We start from the raw sequence: 21,837 nt of genomic DNA, 5'->3' as shown, positions 1-21,837 counted from the left end.
TACAGAGAATTTATTTCTTATATTGTTTAGATTATCACATTATATATTTTTTAATTGTGTAAACAATAGAGTTGTCAGTGTAGATGTATTCGGTTGCTAAAACATCCTAATAGCCCATAACTAAACTTTGAACTGTCTCGAAATCATCACATGTTTCTCCTTGGTCGGGTGCCAAAAATTTTCTGCTGCCCTCCATCACATGGACAACAACTTTCTCTAGTCGAGTCAGAATTGGGAAACATTTTGTTGTTAATTTCTTAGAAAAACAAAGAAAATACCTTTTCTTTGTAGCCTACCATTATATCTTAATCAATTTTAAAGGTCACTTCTACTCCAGAAGTCTGTTCTTGGCCTTGGCTGAGCTATAAAATGTTGTAAACAATGGATACAAATAACACATTCCTCTGAAACTGGGATTTTTTTAATTTAGAAAAGAATACGTTTGAGTCTCTATATGCAAAATAGCTCATTAAGATTTCTTTTATAGATTTGCACATTGTTTATTTTTTATCCGAAAAATGCAAAGCAGAAATCGGTCTTTCCTTTGCTTGCAAAAAATATCTTATTTATATTTAAATTTACCTTAATTCTTTTTCCCCCTTTCATTATTTCTATATTTAAATTGAGGATTATATTTATATTGAAGATATTCAAATTGTAATTGTAATTCAAAAATTCTTGATATTTGTAATTATTGGTCGTTAAGTAAATTGCAAATAGGCAAATTTCTTTAGCAATTTCTTGTGTAATCAAGAATGAGGGGAAACTAAGTTATTATAATATAAAAATTTTGATCCCTTTCTCTCTTGTAATTTATTAAGAATCTCAATATTTAAGTAATAGTCTTTAATATATTTACCTCCTTTGATAAAAACTGTAAAAAAAACTTTTGAATTTTTTTAAAGTATTTGCAGGTACTTTGCTTTGTTGTATGATTAGTTTTATCGTAAGCCTAGTGAGTTTTAAAATTAGGCAGAAATTGTCCTGGAGTATCTTCAATATAATTGTTTCTGAATTTACTCGAGTGTTTCTCGAAACAATTCCCTCGCAGTGTGGCTAATTAACTACTTTGATGCCACGTAGCTTGTAAACTGTAGTTCAGATGTGCGGTTATCATCGATCCATTCCATTTTTGCAATTATTGATTTGCCACAACTGGTACAGGACAAAAATATGTAGTGTGTATGGTATGCAATTCTTCTAGTCATGCGATAGTGGATTGACATTTATGCATTGCCCTACTTTATTCCAACTTATAATCGAGAAATGGGACAAAATTGAAATGCAAGAACAGATCTAAATATATCAAATTTTAAAATTTTTCTAGTTGAATTGTGTTTTAACAATATCTCTGTCAAATTTCAGACAGACGTTGGTTAAATTGTTTAAAGAATTGTCTCGTATTGGGTTTTTTATGGGCAAAATTGAGAAATTTTGGATTCTTTGGTGGTTTTATTCTCTTCACTTACTTGCTTAATATCAAAAAAGATAGGAGAAAACCAACAAATTATATTTCTTCTTTTGTTATCTGGCTAGTTTCAAGATATTTATTTTTGCTTATTGTCTTTTAAAATTTATTTATCATAATTTATGTGTAACGAACTTAAGTTTCAGACTCTAAAGAGTAACGATTCTTCGTTAGGTACAATAGTTCTCCCAAACTGAAGCCTTGTTTGGTCAGCCGTCTAGAACAGATCACTGTAAGTGGTGCAAGTTTAACAGACAGTGCTACAACAGTCAGTCCCTCCACTTCTAAGCTTGTGTATAACACAGTCCTCAGAAATAAGTAGGTGTTGATTTTTATTTTTTGTTTTTTTTTACAAGAGAAAATTTACCATACCATAAAGCACTTTAATAATTGTGAATTATTACGGTGCTTTTTGGCAATTTTCAGTTATTAAGGCTTTTCGGCATAACGAAAAGCAAGCTTTCTGAGAATTTTTTAAAATTAAAAGTCTGGTCTTGCCAGATTCGAGATCAGTTTTATTTACCTCAAACTTTTGCTTCTGTTAAATTACGCGTCATATTAAAGATATTTTTTCTATTTTATTTTCAGGAAAAGCATACTAAACGAAACCCTTTTGTGATTTCTTCTTGCAGATCGTGTAATTATCACCCGCATCACCATATGGGTCCGGCTAGGAATCATCTACCCGATCAGTGTATTAACGTATCTAGTCTCATTTTAGATGGGGGCGGTGGCAACGACGAGATGCCCGCGGCCAATCAGAATCCCATCATTCTTCCCAGTAGCGACGAGCGAATCACGTTAATTGTAGACAATACGCATTTCATAGTAGATCCCGCTCTGTTCGCAGCTCATCCCGACACCATGTTGGGGAGGTAAATAACTTTTGTCTTTTTCCTCTCTTTCTCTCTCTTTTACTATGGTGCCAAGTGCTGGTAAATGAATAAATTAACTGCCATATTTCTTATCGTATTTATCTTTTATCTATTTCTTTTTTCATGTATACAGAGTGTGTATAAAGTCCTAATTCCAGTAAGTTATAGCACATTACCTGGCAACTGTATCAGAATGCACTAGGTGTAAGGCAACATGACATACCTGATGGTGGATACTCTTGTCCAGTGTCCGTCTTGATGTAGTTATTCCAGTTGGTCACAAACATTGCAATGACATTGCCTTTATAACACACCCCCACAAATCTTGCAGTTTTTTCTTGTGGGGTTACATAAAGAACAGAGTCATCATGCCTCCTCCGCGTGATCTATACAAATTGCAAGTGAGAATTGAAGAAGCTGTAGCTGTGGTGACACCTGACGTGTTATCCAGAGTGTAACAGGAGTTTTAATACTACATCAGTGTTTGTCACGTTACATGGGCCCTCATACAGTCACTGTAATGTAAACATTATATGAATTGTGAAAAAAAACTACATCTCGTGCCGATTGTGTAACTCATAAAACATTGGCTTAATGTATCGGAGTATTTGACTAAAAATTTGAGATGGACGTTCTTTATAGACACCCTGTATAATATTTGTCTGTGAATACAAAAATAATGCTTGATCAATGCTTGCAAATGTAATGAACATTAATGAATTTTTGAAAAAGTAGTAAATAAATCATTTCAATACATGCATGATATATCAACTGGCATTTAACAATGTCTTGCAGACAAAAACTCTATAAATTAGATCAACACTATTTTTGCCACATGTTCTTTTGTCTCTACAGTGTAGAGATATAAGAATACATGAGCAGATTGTAAAAATATATTCACAAAATTAACATGCTGTATAATGTTTAAATTGTTATAGTTTGACAAATGATTTTGCCTATTTACAGCATAAATTACAATAGAGATGCACAATGAACTACATTTAATCATTATACTGGGTGTTTCAAGCAACATGCCAAGGATTAGACCATTATTTTGCAGCAAGTGTTTGTGCAAATAAGTTTGAGATAGTGAGGAGAATAAGATGAATAGCAATGGAAGCCATAAAACTTGAGCAAGAAATCAGAATTGTAGAGCATTTTTTTGATGCATGGGAGGGTTGCCATTATAACATTGAGCAAAGAGGTTGCTTTGGAGTCTCCAAGGTATTCTATCAGTAGAATTAACCTGGAGTATCATAGAGTAGCATCTATCAAATTTTGCATAGGAAAATTGCAAGTGTGTTCCATACAAGATCTATGTATGGAACACTCATGTTTTCAAGAGATTCCTAAGGAATGGAACAACATAGAACTGATGTGGCGAATGCAATTATCAATCTAATTGATGACGAAGTCACAGACACTTGATTTGTGTGATTTTCGGTGCACTTCCATGTAGATAAGACGTCATTCGGCAATATTATTTATTCTGGGCCACCAAAAATCCCCAGAAATTCATTTAGATGCCAGTTTCCTTCTGAAAACAACTGGGCATCAATGAATCACCAATGCATAATTGGACCAATATTTTTCCATCAGACGAGTACCACTATTTATTCCAACATCCGGAAAAACGAAGTTTTATCATTTTTCATCCAGAAAATTTTTCAACGTGGACAAAACATGGTTTATGCAAGACCACATACCACTAGGATTAATACAGAACTTTTCAGCATTTTTGGCAATCGCTTGATATCCAACAAGGTGTTCCACGTGTTCCAGAGGGACATAGAATGGATTTTTTGTTTGCTAAATCCGAATCTTCGCCACTACTTCCCACGGGCCTATGTAAAGGACAGCGTGTACAAGAAGGACTTGAAAAACCATTGGTGATCTAGAGGAAGTCGTTGGAAGTGTTTCAGAAAACATTTGTACGAGATTGAAAGTTACACCCTCGAAAAAGTTATTTAAAAAATTTTTTTTCAAAACGAGTACAGTTAGTGATCGTGCCAAAGGTGGACACTTCCAGAATGTCTTTTAGTCCGAAAAATAAAACAGACGTGTCTTCGCGTGGACATCAGATTGACGAGTTTACAACAATAACCAATAAATAGTTGGCATATTGCCGGAAAGACCCCGTACTTACACCATATTTATATATACTGTATATATATATATATAATGTTCGATCTATTTTAAATGTTGAATTATGAAGAATTTCATATTGAAATTCTTCATATTCAACGTTTAAAATGGATCGAATAAAATGGATATAGATCCTGTATATAAAACTGTATTTACATATTCTAGATATACTGCTCTGGCCAAAAATTATAATTGTGGGCCAAAGACAAACGTTACCGAAAGGCGACGGTGGAGAATAACTTTTTATGTCGAAGGGTGTTCGTTGGTTTAAAGTTATGCACCGAGAAGATGTTAAAAACGAACGATAAATATCAAAACAAAGGGACAATTTATTGCGGAACGGGCACAGTTTAAAGGAACATTTACTGTCCGGTAGTATTTCCTCTTGCCTGGATACAGGTGGGGTACCGTATTCTGTCAGGCACAAGATTTACACGAAAGTGGCCAAAAGTAGCATCCAACAGACTTCTAGAGACCCCAGTTCAGGGAGATATTACGTCTCCCTCCAGAATAAATCAGGTGGGTAAGACTCCTGCCATCCAACAACGCAGTAAATCATAAAGCTATTTGTCATTTTCCGCCTTCAAAACTCTGTGGACACATACCGCATTACAATACTCGGTAAGAATTTTGGCGGGTTAAACTGACTTGTACTGTGCTTAATCCAGACTTTGACCAGTGCGGACATTGCAAACTTTTCTAGAGAAATTTTAAGAACCACGGGCCCTGGTTTTTTTTAATTACGTATCTTTGCCGGGTCTTGTGTTATGCAGGGCGGTCTAGCGAAATGCCCCTGCCGTCTACGCGCAACGCCTTTTTTTTAAATATAAAAAACAAAAAGATCATTTCACGTATTAAAGCGTTTAGAAATTTTTCTTAATTCTCTACGCCATGTTTTCTTTCGTATTAATTAATTTGAAGGTGGCGGTTTTGACGATTTTCTTTTCTTTTTGCAGGATGTTCGGCTCCTCTCTAGAAAACAATTTCACACGTCCAAACGACAGAGGAGAATACGAAGTGGCGGAAGGAATATCCGCCACTGTCTTCAGAGCCATATTGGTGAGTGTCTGCTTTACCTATTTAATTCGTTCCCGCCAAAAAGCCGTAGCTATTTGCCGACGTCTGTAAATGGGAGGCGCCACCGGTGGCGGGCGAAAACACCCAACGTGGCGGGTTGGCGCCCGGTCACGTGGAGTTTTCCGGGTTTTCTTCACCTTCGTGGCACTCCAATAGAGGTCGGTTTCTTTCGGAAGGTCCTCCCAGGATGCATCTCCCTTCGGCAGATGGACCACCTGTCGCTTTGTAACTGAAATGAATCAAACCGTAAAGGCGGCGAAACCTCACCTTTGGCCTCTTCCCCGTTTGAGAGGAGAAATTGCCACGTGTCTAGCGCCCGCCGATAAATCGTTTCCGGACGTTGGCCAATCGATTGTATTAACCGTGCCACCATTTGTCTTTCTTGCTTTTTTTCTGGCGGTGGTCCAGAAATTTTCCGACGAGAACGGAAGAATGCTCTGTGACGTAAACAAAGTTTTATTTTTCTTTCCCATTCACTCCAATTTGTTTACGGTCTCGTTTCCCGATTCCCGGGTCGGAAGCCTTTCAATTTATCCCAGGTTTCCGCTAGGGAGCGGCTCTTATTCGGCGTTTTGGCCCCGGGAAAACACTAAAATAAATCTTTCGGTGTCTTCGATTCTATAAATTTTTGGAAATGGTCCCTTAGTTTTTCCCTCCCCGAATCTTCGGTATTAATTAAAACACTACAATTTTTTACATTTTTTGGACTCCTGGAGACGTCGAGAAATGGAAGAAATTTAGGGGTTTCTTTTCTGTACAGTACGTACAGATTTTAGCGTATGGGGTTCTTCGAAGTTTAATAATTCTCGTGTCTATTGTCGAAACTTTACGAAACGTTGCGGGATGTTTGGGTTTTAGGGGTTTTGGTGGTTAAAGGTGGAGTGGGGGAGATAAGAGATTTTACTGCCTTTTATAAAAATCGTCTCTACTCAAAATTAAGCTTTTTGCCATTTTATAATAATTAATTAATTGTGTAAAAATTTTTAAATTCCGTAACAGGTGGCGTCGTACGTAATTTTAATTTTTTGCCAGGAAAGTTAGGTAACCGATTTCTGGATATTTTTACGCGCTCGATCTGGGTTTAAAGGCTGCCAAATGATTCCGTGGTAATTGCGGATCTTCTCACTTTTACAACAACGCATTTCTTTGTCTTTTGTTTTCTTCTGTTCGCGTCCAATTGCCAGACTTCCTGAAATCCCGAGAGTTTGTTTCGGTCTCTTCATTCCAGAATGTACCCGGGTTTTTACGACAGATGCGACGTTGGAAGCCGGACGTCCGGTCCTAATATTTTTCACGTGGGATATAGTTTCGGACGGATTCCGCCATTCTTCACGCCGCGGAAATATTGGCGGATTTTTCAAAAGTACTCGGGAACCATAAGGACCCGAGGACAAAGCTGGATCGTCTTCCAGAGGGCGTCACCCGCCGTCGAAAAACCCCTCTTCCTTCGTGACGTCGAGATTTCGTCGTCGATCCCGGGCGACAATCGTTTACCCCCTTCTTTTCGGCGGGAAATTCAAAAATCGCCCGGAAGTTAGGTCCGCAATCCACTCGTGTTTCTCCAGATTGAGGCGAGGAGGGTGGGGTAGAGCCCCTCTACCGCTTACGTCACTACCCGCGTATACACGTCAATCTACGTCGATACGCACTAAGGGGATGTCTAAGAATGTCGGAAAAAGTCCTTTTCTACGCTAGCGGTCGCGCGAACGTGCCTTGCGTCGTGGAAACGTTCGTCGTACTTTATGCATAACCAAGTGTAGAATTATGGGAAGTTAGAAGTGGGTGAAATTTGAGGACGAGTTAACGGATTGAATGCTTTTATTTAACAGGAGTACTACAAAACGGGAGTGGTCAGGTGTCCGCCGAGCGTGTCGGTTCCCGAACTGAGAGAGGCCTGCGATTACCTTTTGGTCCCTTTCGACGCCCAGACCGTCAAGTGCCACAACCTGAGTGAGTACGCGCGCCTTCTTCCACCCGGTGGTTCCCCTTCCTCCTCTCATTCTTCTCTTCCCGCTGTGTTTTCCAGGAGGACTGCTGCACGAGCTGTCTAACGAAGGAGCGCGAAGGCAGTTCGAAAAGTTTCTCGAGGAGCTGCTGCTACCCGTCATGGTCACTTCGGCACAGGTGAGACTCTTTCCCCCTCTCCTCCCGTTGCCTTTTATTTCCTCTGACCTTTCGTTTCGGCCCACAGAAGGGGGACCGCGAGTGCCACATCGTGGTCTTGCTGGACGACGATGTGGTTGACTGGGACGAAAAGTACCCTCCCCAGATGGGCGAAGAGCAGTCTCAAAGTGAGTATACTCGACTTTCCCTTTGCGCCCGCCGGAAGCCGGAAATGACGTGGGGGTTTCTTTGCAGTTATCTACAATTCGGCCATGTACCGTTTCTTCAAATACATCGAAAACCGCGACGTGGCCAAGCAGGTGCTCAAGGAGAGAGGACTCAAGAAGATCCGACTGGGAATCGAAGGTGAGTGACCTTTCGACCCCGGGTCGACGGCTTGGCAGGGCAGACTAACCGGGCGCCGTTGGTTCGCAGGTTACCCCACCTACAAGGAGAAGGTGAAGAGGAGGCCGGGAGGCCGGGCCGAGGTCATCTACAACTACGTGCAGAGACCCTTTCTGCGCATGTCGTGGGAGAAGGAGGAAGCCAAGAGTCGTCACGTGGACTTCCAGTGCGTCAAGAGCAAGTCCATCACCAATCTGGTGGTGGCGGCGGCCGATGGGGCCCTGGAGCCGGCCGTGCCGCCGGCCAACGGGGCGGTGGGAGGAGCGGCCGAGGAGGAGGGGGCGGTGGGCCCGGTGCTGCCGCCGCACCCCTCGCCCAAAGAGCCTTATCCGGAAGTTCGGCTGCCGCCGGAAGATCTTCCCTGAACTTTCCGACCGGCGGCGCGACGCCCGCACTCGCCCTCAGCGGTGGCGACGCCGCCGCCGGCGCCCTCTTTTCGATGTTTTTCCAAATACTACTAATTAAAAAAACTACTAATTCGACTAACGTCGCCCGACGGATAGTCGCGGTTAGCAATGTCATCCGCATCCCCCGTAGCCAGAGTAGCAACTCGTGTCGTAGAGGTTACTAACACCCCAGTCTCTCCCCCTTTAGTGTCTGCGGGCGGAAGGCGCTCGGTGCGTCGCCGACTTTTTTCTATCCGTGTATACGTGCGTGCGTGTGTCTGTCCGTATCGCCGTTCCGGTTTTTTTATATTAACTCTCCGAGGTCGATTCTTTGTGATATAAAAAAACAACAACAAAAGTTTCGGTGGCCGCTTCCGTTCCCTTCGACGTCGGGCGGCGCGGTCCCAGTGGAAGTCGACCTCCCCTCCGGTCGGGGGAGGGAGGAACTTTTCTACCGGCTCCCGTCGACCATTTCGAGAAACAAAGGAAAACAAACAAACAAACAATTTTACACTCGTTCGAACAGAGGAGAAGACGTCTTTTGTTTTTTTTCTCTCGTTCCGGTGTTTTTTCCGTTTCTTGTCGCGGGTTGCGTGTCGCCACTTTCTATGTAAATACTTCTCTCGAACGGTGGCCCTTTGTTTTACATCGTTTTGTTATCGAGGGATATGTCAAAGACGAAATAAAAAACCTCCACCAACGAAACTTGCCTCTGGTTGATTGCCCCCGATTTCCAACTGGTGTCCTAATCGGGAATAACGCGCGCGAGCGACGGATTCTATTTACGTGCTCCGATTTCTGGTCGTTTTACAGACTTATTTGTCGTTAACAATGGGTGGCAAGGTGCCACTGGCCCGATAAACGGCGACGTACGGAACGATTTTCTTTATTATTCGGACAAAGGAAGTATCTACAAGGGGCCGGCGCCGTCCTGTAGCAAAAAACAAAACAAAAACGAAAAAAATACCGCTCTGTACAAAGGTGGGACGGCGCTCGCCCGTACAAATGTACCCGAGATTTGTGTGTATCACTAGACGTTAGAAGACGTCCACTATTCGATAGAGGGCGGTGTGACCGCAGCACCTGGCTCGCAAGTGGTCGACGAAGACGCACGCTTCGGTGACGTAGTCCAAGAGGGTGGCGCACTCGCACACCATGACGTAGTTGATGCCCCGCTCCGGGAAGACCTTCTTGTGAAGGGTAATGCGGGTCAGGCCCAGGTGGCGGGGCAATCGATGGTAGATGAGGTTGGCCCCGGTCCACACCAGCCAGTGGCGCTCCAGTTTCTCGCGGTCCTCCCCGGGAAAGACTCGAAAGGCCGAGATGATGAAGCCCACGTTGGAGGCCCCCGACGGCAGGGCCTCGTCCTCGGGCCCGTCCACCGCCGCCACCTCTTCGTAGCCGGCTGCAAAAAATTAAAAATATCCTTTAGAAATTCCTGGCCGGGCGGTACTCTCGCGTGCGCGACCACCGGACGTGCGTAATTTATCGGAGCCGGCAGAAGCGTAACGGGGGCCTCTCCCCGTTCGGCCGGAGGAAAGGCCCCACCCGACCTTAAACGGGGCGTGTAATCGAATTTTATAAGAGGATAGGGGCTGCCAAACCGCATTCCCTTGGCTCTATTTTTAGACATTTGGCCGCGATTCGAGTGCCGTTCGAAAGTGTCGCGTTGCGAGCGCGTGCCTTACCTATGTGATGAAGCTGGTCGTGTTCTTGCGAGCCCACGGTGCTCTCCAGGTGGAATACCAACCGGTGCAGCTCGGCCCTTCCCGTCTTCGGCACCACGTACGTCACGAAAGGGAACTGACCTGCCACGACACAAAAAAATGACGTTAGCGCGGGGTCCGGGCAGACCGGAAGCGGAAACGCGAGGTACTCCGAGAAAAACTACGTCATTACTTACGAAGACACGACCGAGCGCGTTACGAAATTATCACGTCACGTTAATAGTTCGTAGCGTGGGAGGGAGATTTTTCGAGTACTGCTGGTTTATATCGAGTTTCGAATTAATGTTCGCACGCTCCGCTAAAAAAATTGCACTTCCGGTGACATTTCGTCGTACGGTCTTCTCCGAGAAAGGTGTTAATAGATTTCGTATAAGAGACGAATGGAGAGTATTTTTCGCCCATCGATAGCCAATGAGAATTCCGATATCGAGACGACTACGTAATTCCTTACCCGACGAAACCTAACACCAGACATAGGAAACTCGTATTGTTATTTACAAGAAAGACAGCCGAATCGCTGGCGAAGAGGTTTCGTGGACCGTTTCCCCGACGGATAGACCATAGCCTCGTTTTCAAACAAGCCAAGGCCTCCTGTAATTTGTTCTTTTTCTAATAAAACTTTGGTGATTTACTCCCAAGGAAAGAATTCGTCTTCGTTTATTCGACACGTGACGGAAGGAGCAGTTCCTTCCGTCCAATTAAGGACAAACAATAAGAGATCGTCTCCGTAATCCTACCGAAAGTGCGTGTTCGACGCGTGCAAAATACTAGTATGACGTTATTCCGCGTAATTAACCCCCAAGACCTTTAAACTCGATTCGGCGTCTACGCGTACGAGACTTTTTGACTATTAACCCGGCGACCGAATTAAATGACGTGGGATTAATTAAAGCCGGGTTTATAATGGCTCATCCGAGAGTCGTCGGTTGGCTCCTCCCCTGCTACATATTAATTACGTCGCGTGCGCGGTCGGAGAAAGAAACGGCGCCGTCCCGAAGGACCCGAGCGATCGATGGAAGCCCCGCCCGACGGTAATTACGCCGAGGGCGTGGCCGGAGAAAGATAATTTTTTTTAATTTGGCGACGCGGTCACGGATCCGGAGGCGTGGCCGGACGTTACCCCGCCCGCGCATCCCGGCCGGCGGCGCCGCCACGCGACGCGGCGCGCGAGAGGGACTTACTGGTTCTCTCCACGTCCATCAGGAGCAGTCCTTCGCTGTCGGGGTTAGACTCGCGGAAGAACTCGAAGGCCTTCCGGGTCAGCTGGCAGGTGGCGGTCAACCCGGCGGCCGGCGACGCGTCCGACGAACCCGCGTTCTCCGCCAGGTCGATGATGACGCAATCCCTGTGAGTCGCCCGGCCGGAAACGCTCTCCTGAAACAGAAAGAGGGTGGTCATGGCCCGGCAGCGGTCCCCCGTTGCCTCACACGCGCTGCACGAATCGACGGCGCTTTCCTCTTTGGGCACGACGCGTTCAATCGTCCTTCCGACGTCACCAACCTTAGCGGCTTGCGTCGCTCCTCGCATTTAGATCTCGTCGTCTACCGACGCGAGATCCCAGATAAAACAACGCAGCGGCCGTTCTCGTCTTCTTCCCTAATTTGGAGCGTTGGCGACTTCCCCGGCCGACATTATTCTACGCCACGACGCGTAAAGTTCGTAACGAACCGGAAAACGACGCGCGTAGCCTTTCGGTGGATTTCGGCTTTCCCGGTTGCCGTTGCCGGCGCCGGTCGCCGGATTAGACGCCGCGACGCGAGGCGAAAGAAGGAAAAAAGGCGGCGAAAGGTCGAGTTGGAAGCGTTCCAGAACAATTAAAAGACACCGCCTCCGCCGACAGGTGACGGCGGCGGCGATGGATCTCTTACCTTGGTCCTCGCATCGCATCCTCGGTGTTCCACGGCCACCATCCATCGCGCGGCGTCGTCAGGCGCGTCGTGGAAAAGCGACGCTTCCTCGGGATCGATGGCATCAGGCGAGTAGGGCCCGGGGTCGCGCAGGCCCTGCGCCACACCGAAGTCTCCGGGGGGCGGCGACGCGTCGGGCGAGCGAGGCGCGTAGACGTCGTCCGGCCGGTGCGCGTAGTCCGACGGTTGGAACTGTTCCCGGCAGTAGTTGGCCAGTTCCGGCGGCAAAACGGGGGGAGGCAGGTTGAAGAAGTCGTCGAAGTTGGTGGGCAGGTGTCTCCTGGTGGGGCCCGGCTGGTACTTGCAGGTGTCGGTCGACCTCCGGCTGATGCGGGGGGGCCTGACGGGCCTCTCGGAGGCCGAACGACCCAGTTCGGGCCGCAGCGACGAGAATCCCGAGGCTGCGGGGTGCGAGTCCTGCTTCCTGTGCATTGCGCGGTCCATGCGAAAGAACAAATGGGTGCTGAGGTGCCTGCTGCCTCTGCCCGGATAAGGATCCATTTTTAGGCCATTTCGGCATTCGTCCTTCCGGCCCCGCTTCCGTCCTTTGTTGTTGCCGTCTCGCAGCGTCTCCGTGCAGATGGAGGCCGACAAACCATCACTCGCTTTGTTCGTGGCTGGCGAAAGCGAAAAAACTACGCGGACGATAAATAAAAACCTCTTTCTTGGCTTGGCCGACTCGCTGGCAGACGACCAACCTCTGGCTGACGGACCGGCCTGGCTTCTGTCGCCTAGCAACCCGCAACGCCCTCTGCCAGACCGAATCTCCCGACGTAATTACCCAAACCATGGGAAAAAAAATACGAAAAAATTACAGGCTTCGTAAAAACGCGAAGACGCCGGAGATTTCCTTCTGCCAAAATAAACTTACGCCAAGATCCGGTTAACGCTTCGACCATTTTTTAATAGCGTGTCGTTGCGTGCGTCGTAATGTTTAAAAATAAATTATCGCGTCGTCGCCGTCGACCGACTCGCCCGCTTCCAAACATTTCATCGCCAGATGGAGCCACTACCTAATGGAACTTCCGTTACGAGCTGGAAAACGTTGCGCGCGTTTTCCGACCCGCCATTTTCGTACTTTAACCGACGTTACGCATTTTTGGGAGCCGTCGAATTGGACTGGCGCTTCTTAAACTTAATTCCACGACGTTTCCAAACGTTACGCGTAACCGATACATCACCCACCGCGCTCCGAAACATAATTAGCGTTTACACGCATTCGGGCCATCCGTTTTAACGTCGCGTGCTCAGAGATTAACCTCTTTAAAAGGGCAACGCGTCATCCCGCACGAATTTACATAATGAATGTCAAACTGTGTCGTTTACGGGTCGATCGATGGTAAAACACGTCGACGTTCAAATCCGATTTAAGCGGGCGCGCCCCTGTAAATTCCGCTTTCCGCCGGGCATCCAGGTAAAAGGAGAATCCAGCTTATCCCGATCGATCCCGTCCCGTAATGCATTAGGCAATGATAAATTGCCTTTGGCTACGATCAGAAATTACGCGGATCAAAAGGATAAACGTCTATTGCGTTCTATAAATGAAACGTCCGTCCGCGTGTGGAGAATTGACGGAAGGTAGAGAAGCCAGCTCAAATTCTGTAAACAAGTTTAGACTCGTGTGGCCGGATGACCTCGAGTCTAAACTTTTATTGTAGCCACCCGTTATACTTATTTGCATCACGTAACACTCAGTCACATGCATTTGGGAAGGCCTCCACATACCCGATACAAACGAGTGTGGTGTGATCCCCGGTAGGACCTTTGAAACGTACAGATTTGCAAAGGCTCTCCCGTAAGACAGAGGAAGCGAACAATAATTATAAAAATCGGCGTTAAAGCAAAAAAAGTATAATTTTATTTGCCTATATTTATTTGTTTTTGTACAGGTTGTTGTAAACCTAAAGAACATTATAAAACTTCATAAATACAATATCAGACTATCAACACAATTCAACAAAACACTATTAGTGGACGAGGCAATAAACTTTACTAACAGCAGACAAATAATAATAATAATAATAATGGTAAGGGGAATTTATCAAATGCTTCATTTAAGACGGTCTGCACCAGTGTCTAGACGTAAAAATTTGAGCACGTTCTTCTAATCTATACACCAAACCAATGAAAAAAAATGTTAACGCGCATTGCACTGACGTCCGTCCGTCCGTCGGGGGAGAGGGCAGAATATATTCCGATCGCAGCCATTGATTTTAAATGCCGGACATTTAAAAAAAAAGTCGACAATTTCGGTTAAGTTGGGCGAATTTCTCGCCTTAGATCGTGCGAGTGCAGACCGACGGGACGAATCACTTAAAAACCGGGCGGTAATGAAAATAATAAGCGTGTAACGAGCTTCGCGATTGGTTGTCGGGTGCGCGCGACGATAACCACGACGTGGTTCTCGAACCCGGAGCGCTAAGTAAAAAAGATGGCGAAATCCTAAGTTTTGTAAACGGATCGAAAACGAGAAAAATTAGCCGAAAATTCGAACCCGATATTTTTCTTCTCTTTTGGATTTTAAGGCACTTTAAAGCAGGCACTCGAGCCTTATTTTTTCGACGCACGCGCTCTTCGACGTGGAAGGCAAAGAAAATTTGTCGGTGGTCGACGGTAAAATTACGAGTAATTTTAACGTAGTCTACACCTCCTGTTACCTTGTTACTGTGTAAAGAAGTCTATTGCAGCACTTTCGTCCTTCGACTTTTATATACGTGTTTAATGTTTTATATAAAAGTTCGGATGCGAGACGGGAGAGAGAATATGTTACTAAGTGTTTTTTTTTGTTTGCCTTTTATCTAGAATACTTATTTGGATAGTTTGCTGATAACTCTTAACAGCGCTCCATTTTCTTCTCTCAGCCTCTGGTTATCCAGTTTCAGTTGTTCTGTCTCCTGAAAGACAAAAATAGTCGGAAAGTGAAAAAACCTGCACGCTTCCGATCGATATATTAATTTTAATATTCTGTAAGTGCTAGCTTTTGTAATTAATTAAAAATATACCAAGTCTCGTAATGAAATTAAGCTTAAGGATAAAAAAAAAACTGTTTTTGGGCTATTAATAGGCTACCTTTGAAACCGTCTACCGTGACAACTTGTCTCTCAGTTTGACGAATATCGCCGATACAGGCGCTTCTAATTATTATTAATGTTATTGATATCAAAGACGACTTCTCCCCAATGAATACTTATTATATTTAAAACAACTAGCCTAATTCGGCGGACTTTTTCGCCGTTTCGGTGTATTAAGATTTTTAAACGCGAACTTGTGTGAGATTAAACCAAACCATAGAAAGTTCTTGGACTATATTTAGGCTAATAAAGAATTCAACTATTATTATAATTCGCTATTTCGGTGAACCGAAGCGCCGCCTGTCGATAATGTTTAATTATTAATGTTATTGAAAGACGGCGACTGTGTTCTATAAGTGACAAATTGCCTTCTTTCCGTAGCCCAAAAATAGCCCGATAAAAAATCGTTTTTTCTTCGTTTGGTTTAATAGGAAAGGGGTGTAAATATTTCTAAAAAAAATCTAATTTTTGTTTAAAAATATACAATTAAAACTGCTGTTTAATCTAATTATCAAACTACAAAGCAAAAAAATCTAGCATCTAAAACTATTAAAAAATCTCACAGCTTGCATGCCCAAAAAATTTATACATAAAAGTGGATGGTTGAAAAATAATTTCAAAAACAAAATATACACAAAAAAAGGACCAAAATTTTACAAAATTCAATTCGCTATTTTCTGTGTGATAAGAGAATGAGTTAAAATGGAATTATCTGATCCCATTATTTTCTAATTACTTAGAACCACATATTCACCATTTTAGGCGTTCAATACATAATTAAAAAAAAGCTATGGCATACGATTCCCGGCTAAGCCAGAATTTCGAAAATGTTCTCATACCTATTTTGCATAACTGAATAATACTTGAGATAAAGACTTGTTTTCCGTTTTAAGTATCTCATTTTCCACCTTTATTTTGGCAATTTTCTGAAACAGAATCAGACATCACTTATTCTGAAAGTATGAATTTGTGACTTATAGTTTTCTTTTTCTAAGGAAACAAAACAACAACAACAACAACTAAAGCCAAGTAGCTAAGCACAGGCAATGGTATTTTGTTAGACAGGAATGCATGCCAAAGCTTTAGTTTGTCTGTTTTTAGGCATACTTCGTTTCTCTTATCTATTGGAAACACTCGGCCACTATGTAATGACAGCCACTACGTATAGAGCACATTTCTCAAGCAATGTTCCAGTACAACAATCGTTCGTTGTGGTGCGTCATTCTAAATACGCCACCACGTAACAACCAAATGCGTCACAACACATGTTAATACATAATGCAGATTCTCCTTTAGCCTCTCAACCATAACTGGAGTGTTTAAATATAGTTAAAAAGCATTTGAATATGGGACTGTCCGCATCAAATGCGCTCTCGTATTCACATATTCCTCGTTACAAACAGCCTCTCTTTAATTTGAGACGTGTAAGGAGATTGAAATTCATGCTTTAAAATATTTTAATGTTGCTATAAGCACGAACAGTATTAATATTGAATTTTACTAATGGAAGATTATATATCAAAAGCAATATGTAATTTTTGTTCTAATGAATCATCCCACCTTTAATTCCTCTTCTAGTTCCGATATCTTCCTTTCCAAAGATCTTCGTTCCTGTTACGAAAAAAATTAATTTTAGATTTTAAAAAAAAAGCATGTTTAAATGATTAATAGATTTCTATAACAAGAATTAAAAAAATAAGTAAAAATAATTTTAAAAATTACTTTTTTAATAAATATTTTATGACCGATATTTGTCGAGGTGGTATAATACGGCATCCACGATACATATTTGGAAATGACTCACAAATGACTAAATATTATGCAACCTCACGTCATTTGCGCAGCTGTGAATGTCTGTCATTTGGATAAAGCTTTTCTTTTAGATAAAAACAGAAAATGAACTGTTTTTCAAATAATTTTGTGTGTTTGTGGCATTTTCTGTTGACTAGAATTTTGAAAAAAATCCTGTTGTGTGAAATATCTGAAGGTTTCTTTCATTCCAACTTCATTAGTAAAAAAAAAATTTTTTAATTTTATCTAATAAATTTTTTATTTGGTACCTTTTGTGCTGATTTTTTCTTTTATTTTAGAAAGATTTGCAATTTGTGAAATGAAGTTACTTGGATTCTTCGTAATTCAATAAGAATTTTAGAACATTTTTCAACTTAACGATCTAAATATAAGATAAAATATACTCTTAACACTCAAATCATTCAATTTCTAGTAATAATATGTATATGCTGTTAAAAAGAAATATACGTGACTCGCCTACAACATGTTCACGAATTTCAAATTATTGAAGTAATACTACGATGCACCTAAAAAACAAAACAGAGAAGTCACTGGTAGATATACACAATTTAAAGCTTCCTACTCTTGCTTTTCTATGATTTTTATTATACTTTTGTTAAAATGTTAAAATGCGTCACTGAGAACCATACACTCTTCTGATATAACTTAACCTGGGAGTAGATATCTATCTTGGTATTTCCCATCATTCTTGACAGATTTTAAAATCTGTATATTAAATAATTGACACTAATAATAGATTTATAATAACAAAGTAGTTACAGAAAAAATTAAACGTTTGAAAAGTTTCGACTCACCCTTTTTTCTGCGTCACTTAAAGAATTCCTGCTGTTATTCTACATGCAAAAATTCAAAACATGTTTTAGTCAAACAATTAAAAAAATAAATGTAACTAGTGTAAAAAAGCTGTTTACCTGTAGTGCTTTTTGTAACTGCTGTTTTGTATTATCTAATTCTACTTCTACTTTCTTTAATCTATCTTTTAGAGTTTTATTTTCGTCTTTCATTTGGTGATATAACTGTAAATAAATATTTTTAAAAAATTATTGTCACAGTCATAAACATACTTAAATGTAAATATTTATCAAATTATTTTAAACAATTATAAATAATTATTTTCATTAAAAACTCTGTATTATTCTAAGTCATTAAAAGATACACCACAAAATTATATTCACTCTGATTACAATACAAATAATACATGGTCTGTTCAAATTCTGAAACATTTCAATAGCATGCCAATTTGATCTGGCAACAATGCACATTGAGTACCAGTGATCTTTCATAACCTGCCGGGTCATCATCTTATTCTGCCACAATTAGTTTTTGTGCTACATATTTTTGTTTACGTGAATGTAGAGGGTAGTCTGCAATTTGTAAGATGATGGAAATACAGGAACAGCATCAAATTTTGCAGAAAGCATGAGGAAAAAAACATTTATGGAGACCAATGAAACTTTGAAGCAGGTTTATAGCAATAAATATCTTATTAGTACATGGTGTTGCAAGGGGTTTGAGAGATTTCAGGATGGTCGGCAGACAGAAGACAATGACCCATGGGAGGAATGACCAACTTCATCTGACAATGAAAACATTGCATAAGTTCAGGAAGACATGCATTCTAATCATCATTTCACAGTTCAGGATATTGCTGAGTGCATCTCAATATCCAATCATTTCAATCATGCCACAGCATTCTCAAGGAAAAATTGCAGATGCCTTGTGTCACTGCTATACAACTCCTGGCACAAGATCAGAGATACATTTGGATTGGCATTGGTCAGGATCTTTTAGATTGTGCCAACAAAAATGAAACCTTCGTGAAAAGAATCATTACCAGCAACGAAACTTGAGTGTATGAATATGACATGGACACAAAAAGGAAATCATTGTATTTAGTTGGGAAAACATCACCACAGCTGAATAAAATGTAAAAGCTCAGGTCAAAGGTAAAAGTCATGCTGACAGCGTTTTTTGACATCAAAGGCATTGTGCATCTCAAATTCTTACCAGATGGACAAACACTGAATCAGAGCTATTATCTGTAAGTGCTAAGGAGCCTAAGAGAAAGTCTCAGAAAGAAAAGACCTGAACTATGAATCCTGCATCAATGTGTCAGAACATTCATATCTTCTGATTCACAACTTCTTACATAAAACAGGAAAACTAGCACTTTCCCATCCACCCTATTCACCTAACCTCATTCCTGCAGACTTTTTCCTATTCCCTATGCTGAAATCCAGTGTGAAAGAACATAGATTTCATATAATTGAAGACATCAAGAAAAATTCACAGGGACACCTATGAGAAATTCTAAAAAATGCTTACCAGACGTGCTTCCAGAAATGGCAGCACCACTGGAAGCAGTGTATTGATAAATGAGAGTACAGTAATACCTCGACTTACGCGAACCCGGAGTTACGCAATTTTCAAATCTCGTCGATTTGTCTTCTGTTTGAGTGCCACGCAACTCTTGATTACTCACTCCCCTCATACTATTGTTCAGCTTACATGTTCGGATGTGTCGCGCGGAATCGACACATAGCTACAATTTATTTTGTGTTATTTATTTCTGTGTTTGTTATATCTACAGAGACTTGAGAGACTCTATATGCTGATTTCTTGTAACCGTGAACGAATCAGATGAGATAAGGTTAACGAGAACATTTATTAGCTTACATACATCCCACTTGGATTTTACACAAATTGCGAAATTATACCCCGACTTACGCGAATTCGACTTACACGGTCATCGCTCGGTCCCACCTATCGCGTAAGTTTGGGGTATTACTGTACTTTGAAGTAAAACAACAGGATGTCCAAAAAATGAAGAAAAAATAAGTTCCGGAACTTTTTGAACAGATCACGTATAATCACATCTGACAATCACATCAGAAGAAAAGCCATGCAAAATACTAGTTTTAATTATTTAGTACAAGAAAGTCTTACCTTTTTATAGTCTTTTTCTATCTCTTTCCTATCGCTGTCTCTTTTCAAACCGACATTGCCAGTCCAGCCAATGCACTCACTGCTCTCTGAAGAGGAAGACATGATGTCTTTCCTCTTCTCTGCCTGCAATGAAAATTTAGTAATTGAAACTATTAATTTTAGAATAACATGCAACTTAAACTTAGAAAGATGTTTGGCCGAACGAGGCTAATGAAGCAATGATCCACTTTGCCTATTTAATCAATTATATCTTTTGAGATGTAATTGATAATGATTAAGTCTCACCTACAATAATTAAATGATTTTAATTTATAAATATTTATCACTTCCTTTTTACTTCATTTTTAAATTAAAATATACCACATCATTAAAGTACCAGGTAATTATAATTAAAGTGCTCCAATTCAATGTTGTCTAGAAAGATAAATAACAATTCAAATCCAATCAAATCCAGTACAGCTCTGCTGGGCAAATTTTAGTCATTTTGAGGTTATTGGGAACAAGAAATTCTTAAGAAAGTTGGTAAAAAGGTTAAATTGAGAAGACATTTTCATTTAAGTTTAATCTATTCATAAAATAATGATAATATACAATTTTCAGACTTCTATTAATGTATGACAGGAGTGAAGATATACATGCATTAGATAAAAACAAATAAAACTGATTGTATTGTATTTACCATTTGTTTTATTTAATACTAAAAAACTTAAATGTTAACATCTTTACATTATATATATGTAATGAATTACACATAACAACAGCTAGTACTTGCCAGAGACCACCACCAAATCCTGGCACTAAAGGTCACATGGCTGCTGCTGCTGTCCTGCCTCACCACGTGCAGAGGCCCACAGGTCATTTTGAAATCATTGTCCAATAGGATCCCTAAAAAAAATGAAAATTTGGCCTCTCCCATTTTTATTGAATAATAACTCTGTTCCATTTGACCATTAGCTTCATATATGTAAATAAAAGACATTTACAAATACACCATGTACAAAAAAAAAAAAAAAAAATTAAAATAGGAATGGCAGCACCAGAAACAAAATTTTCAAAGTCAGTAGGAAGGTGAAACTTCTTAGTCTTATTATAAAATATTTAATATGTCTTGCATCATAGAAATCAACTGGATAAATTTTAATAAACAAACAGTTGAAAATCTATAAGATGTTACATATCTAATTGAGTGCCTTAAAATATGTAACTGTCCCACAATTTTCACAAATTGTGTATTTTTAATAAATTTTTTGTAACCAGACGGAAGTTTTTGTCTTATTCACTAATATTACAGAAATGAATCTCTCTAAAGATTGGTTCTATGATTCAAAAAGCAAGGAAAAAGAGGACTAACCTTTAATTCTGGTTCTTCTTGACTGCTCTCAGACTTTTCTTCCTTGGATTCTGTCGTATTGGCACTTTCCTGATTTTCCTATAAAGTTAAATCATTGTTGGTTATTAAGGAACTTCAATAATTCTTTACTACAAATTATAAAGCCAACAAACTCAATCCCTAAATGGCTTTAATAATTTATTACTTTTCTAAATGAGGCTCTCTAAAACATTANTTCATAAATACTATATCAGACTATCAACACAATTCAACAAAACACTATTAGTGGACGAGGCAATAAACTTTACTAACAGCAGACAAATAATAATAATAATAATAATGGTAAGGGGAATTTATCAAATGCTTCATTTAAGACGGTCTGCACCAGTGTCTAGACGTAAAAATTTGAGCACGTTCTTCTAATCTATACACCAAACCAATGAAAAAAAATGTTAACGCGCATTGCACTGACGTCCGTCCGTCCGTCGGGGGAGAGGGCAGAATATATTCCGATCGCAGCCATTGATTTTAAATGCCGGACATTTAAAAAAAAAGTCGACAATTTCGGTTAAGTTGGGCGAATTT

At 41.0% G+C, this 21,837-nt stretch overlaps 3 protein-coding genes across 9 annotated transcripts in view; 1 reads left to right on the top strand and 2 right to left on the bottom strand.

The window, feature by feature from the left end:
- LOC111639775 (BTB/POZ domain-containing protein 10-like) overlaps window positions 1–9,164 on the top strand; it is a 106,698-nt gene extending 97,534 nt beyond the window's left edge. For 2 of the 5 annotated variants that reach the window (XM_023385714.1, XM_023385718.1), the window contains 8 exons: window positions 1,643–1,786; window positions 2,101–2,343; window positions 5,445–5,547; window positions 7,395–7,515; window positions 7,592–7,689; window positions 7,757–7,856; window positions 7,924–8,034; window positions 8,104–9,164. In XM_023385714.1, the coding sequence (XP_023241482.1) occupies window positions 1,643–1,786; window positions 2,101–2,343; window positions 5,445–5,547; window positions 7,395–7,515; window positions 7,592–7,689; window positions 7,757–7,856; window positions 7,924–8,034; window positions 8,104–8,438 (1,255 nt within the window). In that variant the 3' untranslated portion in view covers window positions 8,439–9,164. The remainder of the gene's footprint in view (window positions 1–1,642; window positions 1,787–2,100; window positions 2,344–5,444; window positions 5,548–7,394; window positions 7,516–7,591; window positions 7,690–7,756; window positions 7,857–7,923; window positions 8,035–8,103) is intronic. The other 3 variants (XM_023385717.1, XM_023385716.1, XM_023385715.1) reach the window with 2 other exon arrangements.
- A 165-nt stretch (window positions 9,165–9,329) lies between these two features.
- On the bottom strand, window positions 9,330–12,847 carry LOC111639776. Its single transcript, XM_023385719.1, has 4 exons — window positions 12,055–12,847; window positions 11,368–11,560; window positions 10,148–10,267; window positions 9,330–9,864 (listed from the first exon to the last, which is right to left on the bottom strand). Exons 1-4 carry the CDS (start codon window positions 12,592–12,594, stop codon window positions 9,497–9,499), a joined length of 1,221 nt encoding a protein of 406 aa, XP_023241487.1. The 5' UTR covers window positions 12,595–12,847; the 3' UTR covers window positions 9,330–9,496.
- Window positions 12,848–14,807: 1,960 nt separating this feature from the next.
- LOC111639778 (protein phosphatase 1 regulatory subunit 12A-like) lies at window positions 14,808–21,385 on the bottom strand. Of its 3 annotated transcripts, none has more exons than XM_023385721.1 (6): window positions 21,274–21,385; window positions 19,923–20,045; window positions 17,888–17,992; window positions 17,771–17,809; window positions 16,725–16,775; window positions 14,808–14,987 (listed from the first exon to the last, which is right to left on the bottom strand). In XM_023385721.1, exons 2-6 carry the CDS (start codon window positions 20,022–20,024, stop codon window positions 14,901–14,903), a joined length of 384 nt encoding a protein of 127 aa, XP_023241489.1. In that variant the 5' UTR covers window positions 20,025–20,045; window positions 21,274–21,385; the 3' UTR covers window positions 14,808–14,900. The 3 variants fall into 3 exon arrangements, 2 of the variants coding, with proteins under 2 accessions (XP_023241489.1, XP_023241490.1); XR_002759137.1 differs by lacking the exons at window positions 14,808–14,987; window positions 16,725–16,775 and adding exons at window positions 17,428–17,482; window positions 17,567–17,702; XM_023385722.1 differs by lacking the exons at window positions 14,808–14,987; window positions 16,725–16,775 and adding an exon at window positions 17,225–17,702.
- Window positions 21,386–21,837: the final 452 nt, after the last annotated feature.

This window comes from Centruroides sculpturatus, unplaced genomic scaffold (assembly GCF_000671375.1).
Source record: "Centruroides sculpturatus isolate CEXI.00-Female unplaced genomic scaffold, Cexi_2.0 scaffold1259, whole genome shotgun sequence".
In the NCBI taxonomy this organism is placed as follows: Eukaryota; Metazoa; Arthropoda; class Arachnida; order Scorpiones; family Buthidae; genus Centruroides; species Centruroides sculpturatus.
The sequence above is the reverse complement of the archived record's forward strand: the minus strand, read 5'-3'. Positions and strand labels throughout refer to the sequence as shown.